Genomic DNA, 8567 nt, shown 5'->3' on the forward strand with positions numbered 1-8567 from the left:
TGTTAAAGTTGGCATTTCTGACCTAAAATTATACTTATTTGCCTTTTTTATTCCCATAAGATTTATATTGTCCTTTTTTTTTTTTTTTTTTTTTTTTTTTTAATAAAGTTGCTCTGCTGTTGCCTTGTCAGAGAGCTGATGCACATTTCATTTCTCTTGCAGAACACCCAGCAGTAACATTTGGCTTCGAGAATTCTACTAGCTTTTCCTCTTTCTTGCTTTCTGATAGCCTTGGTGCAGACTTCAACATCTCCTTTTTCATTCGTAGTCTGAAACCAAACGGTTTAGTATTGCAAATCAGCAATGAAACAGACCCCTGCCTCACTATATACTTGAAGAATGGCAAGCTAAAGATTGAGATGTTATCTACAGATACTGTGACATTTCCGGAAAGTTTAGTTGATGGGAGAAGACATTTGGTAGCTCTGTCTTTCCAAGGAGGAATTGTTGGTGCTCACCAACCAGACATGTATGTGGAGCTGGGACAACTGGTAGGAAGGCCTCTTTTAACTGGCTATGAAGTGTATATTGGTGGACGTCCTGACCCAGACAGCACTGACCTGTGGGGAGGTTATTTTAAAGGCTGCTTGCAAGACATCCAACTGAACGGTCACAAAATAGAGTTTTTTCAGGTTGAGAACTACAGTCTGCCGGATGAACTTAATAGGACTCAAAATATTAATTTGGTGAATGGATGCATCTCTGATAACACCTGCAAGGTAGGAGGTCTTGTTTCTCTTTGCATGCGTGCAGTTGTTTATTATAGGTGTGTGACTGCAGAACAGTTTGACTGTTGCTGGTACCAGGGAAACAGAACAGGATGCCTGCACTCTTAGGCCTCACTCCTGTGATGTAATTCTTATCTCTCTTTGCCCTTTTTTTTTCATATAACTTTTCAAATCTGAGAGCTACAGACGTCTCTAGAATTAAACTGTGGGAAAAACTCCTGCCCTGTTATGTTACCAATTTTGGCAGCTGTTTGCTTTGATTTGAATACACACGAACACAAAAAGAACCGAAAAGCCCACCTGAAGCATAGCAGACTGGTAGATGATTAATATCAGAGGCCATAGCAACAAAAATAATAGCAAAGAAGGACATTTCCTTCTCCCCGTCATCAGTAACATTGTACTGGTTGGAGTGATATGCTCAGAATAACCGCATTTTTCACAGAAAGCTTTAGGCTGGTGTCCAAACCATGGCCACTGTACATGTATGCATCCAAATATGTAGAGTTTGCTGCAGCTTGAAGGTCAGCGTGCTGCAGACCAGTAGCTGTGTGGATGAGATGCTCTCTGCAGTACAGTGTCCTTGCAGATGTGCTGCCAGCTGTTCTTTTCTAAACTGATGGAGTTCTACCTGGAGAGATTTTGTCCACCAGCTCTGTATGTAGGGAGGGGCGGGGGTCTCAGGACTTGCCTGCATAAAGTCTCTTGTACTTCCTTTGCTGCTGTTGATTCACTATTTTAATTACCCTTTCTCAATTTAAACACCAACTGTCACATTTCCTTTCAGCAGGTTCTCTTAGATCTAACCGTAAGTTATACTGCTCCTAAATTGTGCTATTTTGCCTTACAGTCTGAACCTTGTCAGAATGGTGGCACATGCATTGTCACTTGGAATGACTTCCATTGCAGCTGCCCAGCAAATTTCACTGGGAAGTTTTGTGAAGAGAGAGTCTGGTGTGAAAGTGACCCGTGTCCTGAAGCTACTACCTGTATAGATGTCCCAGCAGGATATGTGTGTGAGTACTGTTATCCTGCTTATGTGTTGGTAAAGTCTTCAGGGTCTCCAACCAGTATTACTAGTTCTCACTGTTGTGATAAATATAAACACGTGCTGCAATTAGCAAGCTAAGAATGGTGGCCAAGTATATACTGTTACAGGCAGCATGTACTTTATGAATTTACCACCAGCATGTGATAGAGTGAAGGTGGCACTCAAAGATGTTTTCTTCTGTTACTGAGGTTTGATCAGGGAGGAGCCTGCCCTCTGTTTGAGAGTGACAGCTTGCCTTATCAACATTGCAGTGCAAGGGCTATCTTTTTTCTCTACTGTTCATCCATTCCAAGAGTCTCACGTTATTTCACTAGGACAATTAATGTGTTTTCAACTAAGACAAAACCAAAGAGAATGAAGAAAACTTGTTAGTTTATGATTCCTTGCTTTGCAGAGAATGTTCTTAGTGGCTACAAAGTGTCCAGGAACTCTGGATGTTGGCCTATTTTCAGCAGCTTTGTATGTGTTGCTTTCCTGACTTGCATCCTAGTTTTTCTGTAAGAAAAAGGTGATAGTTTTATTTGTGTGCAGTGCTGTGAAATTAATGAGTAAAAATTGCCAGATAAGAGCTAGGTATTATTAATAGAAATGTAACTGTAAACAGGAAGAGCTTTAATGATGCTAGCCACTGAGCTTCTAATCCTGCTCACACTAAGCTTACATGATTCTTACATGAGTCTTTCAAACCCCCATTGCACTATTCCTTTATTTGTAGGTTTGGCTAATGCAACATTTAATAGTTCTGCTGCCATTGAATTTACCACCAGTGCGTCTGTGACTAGAACTCTGGGCAGCCTCCTCATGGATTTCAGAACCAGGGACGAAGATGCTGTTTTGCTTCGGGCTATGGAAGAAGTGGACTCCCTCCAGATAGCTATTAAGAACTCCTCTTTGCTTGTTGACATCAGGAGTGGGAATAATATTGAAGGTGTCAGCTTCCTGAGTCAGAATGCTGTCACGGATGGCGCCTGGCACACAATCTCTGTGTCAATGGAGGAGCCTTCTGCACTGTCTTCCAGATGGGTGGCTCATTTGGATGGGTCTGCTAATATGACTTTGCAGGGAAATGCTGGGAACCTGGACTTCTTAAAGAACAATGCACTGATTGTTCTAGCTGAAAACTTCACAGGCTGCCTAGGACAAGTGAAGATAGGAGGGATCTACCTGCCATTCACCTCCAATCTCTCATATCCCCAGCCAGAACAGTTCCAGCAGTCCAGCAGAAGAACTGTCCAGTTAGGCTGCACGGGGGCTGATGTTTGTGCTTCTAGCCCTTGCAGCAATGCTGGCATCTGCAAGGACTTGTTCAACTCCTTCAGCTGTGCCTGCAGTGCTGGCTGGGAGGGGCTGCTCTGCGAGTCCAATATTGATGACTGCCAGTCAAGCCCGTGTGTTCATGGGAACTGCACTGATAGACTAGCAGATTTTGAGTGTGAATGCTTCCGGGGATACATTGGAAAGAAGTGTGACATCAATGTGGATGACTGTGTGCGGCACCAGTGCCAAAATGGAGCTACCTGTGTTGATGGGGTTTATGGCTACTCCTGCAAGTGCCCAGCGCAGTATTCAGGACCTCGCTGCGAGTGGGTATCTTGCCTGGTTTGAACTAGGGTAGAGAAGCCCCCATATAAGTAGGATTTTTCCTTTGGGGCACTTGGGGATTTTTTTTCAACAAGGTTTATATTTATAGCATTTGTGTTGGTTTGGAAAAATTCCAGCATATTTTATTACAAAACGAATTATTTAGACTTCCATCTACTTGTGCTGTTTAAACCAGATATTGAGATAAATATTCAAATGGTTGAACTTCATTTCTCAGATCCACCCAGGCTGAATTTCCTGTAGTTTACTCAATTTCTGCTGCAGATAATTATCCAGTGCTTGCACTTTTCTTTTTTGACCTAGCTGTGGTGCAGTTTGGTATTCCAACAATATCCTGTCACTACTTCTATTTTCTTCAGCAAAAATAGACAGCTGTGAAGAGAGTCCCATACTGATGACACTGCTACCACATATTCATACAATTCATTCACACGAATTCACCACATTCATATACAAACTCCTTTTTGGGGGATGCTTAAAAGTAATATTTGGTTACTATGGAAAATTTCTGAGACTTTTCCCTTCTCATATTGTGTCAAAGTCCTTCCTGGAAAAACCAGTGACTGTGCTTATGACCCTTGCCAGCTCAGACTCCACTGTATCTGAGTATGCTTTTACCTTCCTCACAACTGATGGCTTTAAAGGCAATCTTCTGCTTTTCCCAGATGGCCGTTCCCACCTGCACAGTGTGGTAAGAACTTCACCTGTCTGAATGGTGGCAAGTGCATCACTGAGAGCTGGGGAGCCAACTGCACTTGCAAGCCAGGTTTCACTGGAAGGAAGTAAGTGTTATTTTTCTGATGCCTGCAAAGGAGCTTGTGCTCTGATTTTTACATCCATGGGATAGCTGAACAGGTTCAAATGCTTCATCCTCTTGTATATCTTTTTGCCATTCAAACAACTCCTCCAAACTATACCATTTATTTTTAGAATAGGTGGGCTTGATATTATACTGTTAATAGTATCAATTTTCACAGCATGCACCACCTCTAAGTATTTTTTTGCCTTGTAACGATTAACTGACTGTGCTGGAGAGTCATAACTGGCTTCAATCGTACAGAAATGACAAGTAGAGGATTAGTGTGTGTAAAACCTCCACGTTGCTGGACCCTGGAGAAAGCACTTTAAAAAGATGTAACATAAAGTTTTCAGATAAATGAGGTTTTTGTAGGTTTTTGATCTTGTGTTCTGTGACACAACAACGTATGTGAGAAATTTCATTTAACTCTAATAGCTTTTCCTTTCCAGTTGTCAAATTAATATAAACGAATGTGATCCAAACCCTTGCCAGAATGGAGGTACCTGTCAAGACTCTGAGAACAAATTCAAGTGCTTGTGCAGTGCCAGCTACGCTGGAGAGCGCTGTGACATTAACGTAAGCACTTCCTTCCTTTTGCTTTTGGAAGCTCCTCTCTGTTCTTCCAAACTTTGAATTATGAGAAGCATGAGCAGTCGGCTTAGTAGAATCCTTGGGTACCAGGGTATCAGTGAAACTGCCTGTGTGTTGTGTGTGTCTTGGCTAAAGCACACTGGTAAGCATGCTTGGCACCAGAGAAACTGGAAATGTGTGTAGTGGTGGTACAAAAAGAAAATTAGATATTCTAGTTATATTCTTTTCAAATAAGAACAGTGAAGAAAAACTTGATCCAAAGCTGGAAATGACAGCAGCAAATGTAATGCTTGTTGAGTGCTAAGGCTGTTTTCACCTTCAGTAGTGTAAACGAGGCAGTAAGAAACAGCAAGAATATGGAGGACAAGTTGACACTGAATAAAAACTTCCCCATTTACATTAAGTAGGAAGCTGTTGGACAGTATAAAATTGCAGGAAAACCAGGAGTGGTTGGTTGATCCAGCTGAGTTCAGAGTGCGAGAGAGATGTGTAATGCACCAAACAGTAAGGCAGCGTCCTTATTTTTTTCACTCTGCCCTCTTCTATTCACCACCTTGCTCTGCCTCCCACAGTTTCTTGGAGAATGGAATTTAAGCTGCCATTTTGTCTTGAATGAGCTTAATTACAAAGTAGCTTCTCTTTCCAAAAGTCAGATAAAATCAAGCTGAGTGTGATAGAAGAGGAAAAAGTAGCATGCTTCTATCTGCTGGGTCTACTACTGCCTGGATGGGCAGTTTCTGCAATGCTTTTCTTTTTCTGCATAAGCAAAGCATTGCTGGTTGGGGCTGGAATCCTTCCTGTGCTGAAGCTGTTACATCGTTCACTTGCTTTTTTCCTGTAAAGCTGTTGCATGAGCAGATAGTTTGTCTGGTAACCTGGGAATGTACTAACCCATACTGCATGGAATCGGGCTGTGCACCAAAGTGGAGTCTGCTGCTGTTGCTGTTACTGAGGGCTACGTAACGCATGCACCATAAGGTCACTCCTGACCTTTCCAGTTTGCATGCACTGACTCCTTCAGGTATCTCTTTGCTCCCCGGACATTTGTAGATTCCTTGGGTTCATTTTCATCACACCCACTGCTTTCTGCAGAACAGCCTTTTCCCTCTTTAAAGGATGGTGCCTTGGTGGGGTCAGGGAGGACAGACAGGCTGTGGCTAACTGGCGTGTGTGCTGTTATTGGCAGTTGCAGAAGCAAAGGCTTTGACTGCATTCTCTTGCTCTTTCTCCTTCCCCCCAACAGCAGCAAATAAGGAGCATGCAACAGGCAGTAGGATAGGCTGCTAAAAACTCCTGCAGAGTTGGTAAAGTGCAACTAATCTGCATGCTTGTGCAAAACTAGAACTAATTGCTAGTGCATGGCTTGAGTTTCGGCATTCTCAAAATCAATTTGAACTTCAGGCATTTGAAAATGGAAGAAGGGCTTCCAGGTAGTCTGGGAATAGTCCTGCTGTGCATTGCTCTGTGATGTGGGCAGAGACTGGCATCCAAAAGCAGTAAATATTCAAGCTAGGATTCTTGGCAGATAGTATTTTTAACAAAGAGAAGTGTTTCTTGTTTTTAGGTTTATTGTTAAAGGTTTCTTTTAATGATAAAATTCCACATTTAAAAATTCTTTGTTGTTGCTGTTCCCTGTCACCTTAATTCTACCAGTACCAAGATACTCATTTGACTGTTTCTCTGCTCTGTACTTGAGCCTTTTATCTTCTCCATCTCCCATCCACGTACTGATTTAACATCTCCCTGCTGCAAGCTGTCTGTTTCATTGTATTTTTACATAGTGTGGACATTAAAGTATGTCCTTCTAACTTAAAAGTTTTGAGCTCACCATTCACTATTCATAATATTTAAAATCTTTTGCTCTCAGATGTCCTAAAGCTCATCAAGGTGGCTACACCTGTCCTTGTTTGTGTAACCACTGCATGAATGCTCCACACTGCCATCAGAGGCATCACTGAACTTTTTTTAATACCATTCCCCTACTCATGGAAATTGTAGTGTTACTGAAAAATTCATGTTTGTCTGGTTTAACTTTATAGTGTTAATTTTTTGAACTGCTAGTCAGATCACACTGGTGACACCTACATATTTTAGTCTTACAACAGTAAAGAAGCTCCTTAAGATTCCCACTTTGATTTGAATCTTTTCCTGCTGTGAAAAACCATATAGAAAGAAGAGAATAGGGAGTGTGATATTATTTGAATAGTTTCAGTTAATCTAATGCTGTCTGAAGTGTTGGGCAGATTCTTAACACAGCCATTTGTTCCAGTTAGAACAGCAGTAGTTATCTTCATTAGCAAGCTGTGTGCAGTGGACAGCTTTTCTTTGTAGCAATTGTGTAGCTCCAAGATTAGTCTCATAAACTGCATTTAGTTTTGCTGTCCCCATGTCAACTAGGATTTACTGTGTTGGGTAGCAAACTTTCCTTTGTTGTGCACATTCTGAACATTTCCTGCTTGACTGACTTAACTGTTCTGTCAGTAAATCTGTGTTTATAACTGTCCTAACATTAACTGGCAGCTTGGGGAAGTTGGAGAATAGTTCTGATGAGTGTCACCACTTATGAATTAGAGGAAAATTTCAGAAGCTGTTGGTAGCTTTCTTTATATCAGAAGTAATCCATTAAAAAAAATATATACTTTGCTGAGATTAAAGAATGAACATAAGCATTCTCTGTGCAGATGCCCTCAAGCCCTCTTCCTGTCCTTTTCCATTAGGGTACAGATCAACTGCCTTTTTTCTTTTTTTCTCTCTATTCTGACCATTCTGAGCTGTTGGACAGGTTATTGTAACCACGGAGTTTCATTGTTTCTCCATTAATTTCTTTTACAGAAAGGGACTCCAGGTGCTTTCTTCCCCTCCCCACTAATTGAAGTAGCTGTCCCTGTAGCCTGTGGCTCTTTACTGCTGCTCAGTATTGGTCTCATATTCATGATTATCACTGCAAGGAAGAGGCGCCAATCAGAGGGAACCTACAGCCCAAGTCAGCAAGAAGTGGCAGGAGCTCGGCTGGAGATGGACAGTGTCCTAAAGGTGCCACCCGAAGAGCGGTTAATATAGGCACTGCCCTGGAGACACACCTGCAAGGTCTGCTTTGACCTTGATCTTCTTCCAGCACTTGGAGCAGATCCACTCTTGTCTCAGTTTCTTTAAGGCATGGTAATGAAGACCTGGATTTAGAAGAACAAGGCAGTCTGTCTATGCAGTGGCTGTTCCAGTTGGTTTCATTTAATTGAGTCAGCTGCACACCACTGGCTCACAGTGAGCCTCTTTACTTCCTTCTTTCCTGCCCCATGGGCTGTCCCATACTTTTACCTCAGTAGAAGCTGTTGAAGTGCACCAGCTTTGAAGTTCCTCTGGCTCCATTACACTTCTCACGTAGCAATGGCATATTTAAATCTGCTTTAAAAGGTAGGGTTAAATTAGGCACTAACTTACAGATAAAGATCTGTACATACTTGTAAGAAGAACTGGACAGAGGATATTTATGACTGGTTTATATATAATGTTCTATTTTGGTCATCAACTTAATGTGCTCAAAGCTTGTTCAGTTCAGGCATATGAGGTTTTCAAATCTGTTCTCAAAAAGCAATTCTCAACAGCAACAGCAGCTGTGATCTCCTGCCCTGTGATGGACGTAGCGTTACAGGGAACTGTCACAAATTACTGAAACCATTGGTTTATGAAGTAATGTTAGACATTCCCATGGGTACCACACAACAGAGGTACAGCTGGAATTCTGCAGGTTTGTGAACCAGTGCTGGAAGTACCTGCAGTGTCTGTTGCCAAATACTGA

The 8567-nt window shown here is 41.9% G+C and overlaps 1 protein-coding gene across 1 annotated transcript in view; it reads left to right on the top strand.

Annotated features, from left to right (window-relative positions):
- The window catches only part of CRB2 (crumbs cell polarity complex component 2), a gene marked incomplete at both ends in the record, with an annotated part of 32647 nt that extends 24816 nt beyond the window's left edge, over window positions 1–7831 (top strand). Inside the window, 6 exons of the mRNA XM_079544664.1 lie at window positions 163–719; window positions 1579–1744; window positions 2495–3362; window positions 4047–4163; window positions 4630–4756; window positions 7604–7831. Coding sequence (XP_079400790.1) covers window positions 163–719; window positions 1579–1744; window positions 2495–3362; window positions 4047–4163; window positions 4630–4756; window positions 7604–7831 — 2063 coding nt within the window. The remainder of the gene's footprint in view (window positions 1–162; window positions 720–1578; window positions 1745–2494; window positions 3363–4046; window positions 4164–4629; window positions 4757–7603) is intronic.
- Between the last annotated feature and the right edge of the window lie 736 nt (window positions 7832–8567).

Source organism: Tetrao urogallus, assembly GCF_951394365.1.
Source record: "Tetrao urogallus genome assembly, chromosome: 19".
Lineage (NCBI taxonomy): Eukaryota > Metazoa > Chordata > Aves > Galliformes > Phasianidae > Tetrao > Tetrao urogallus.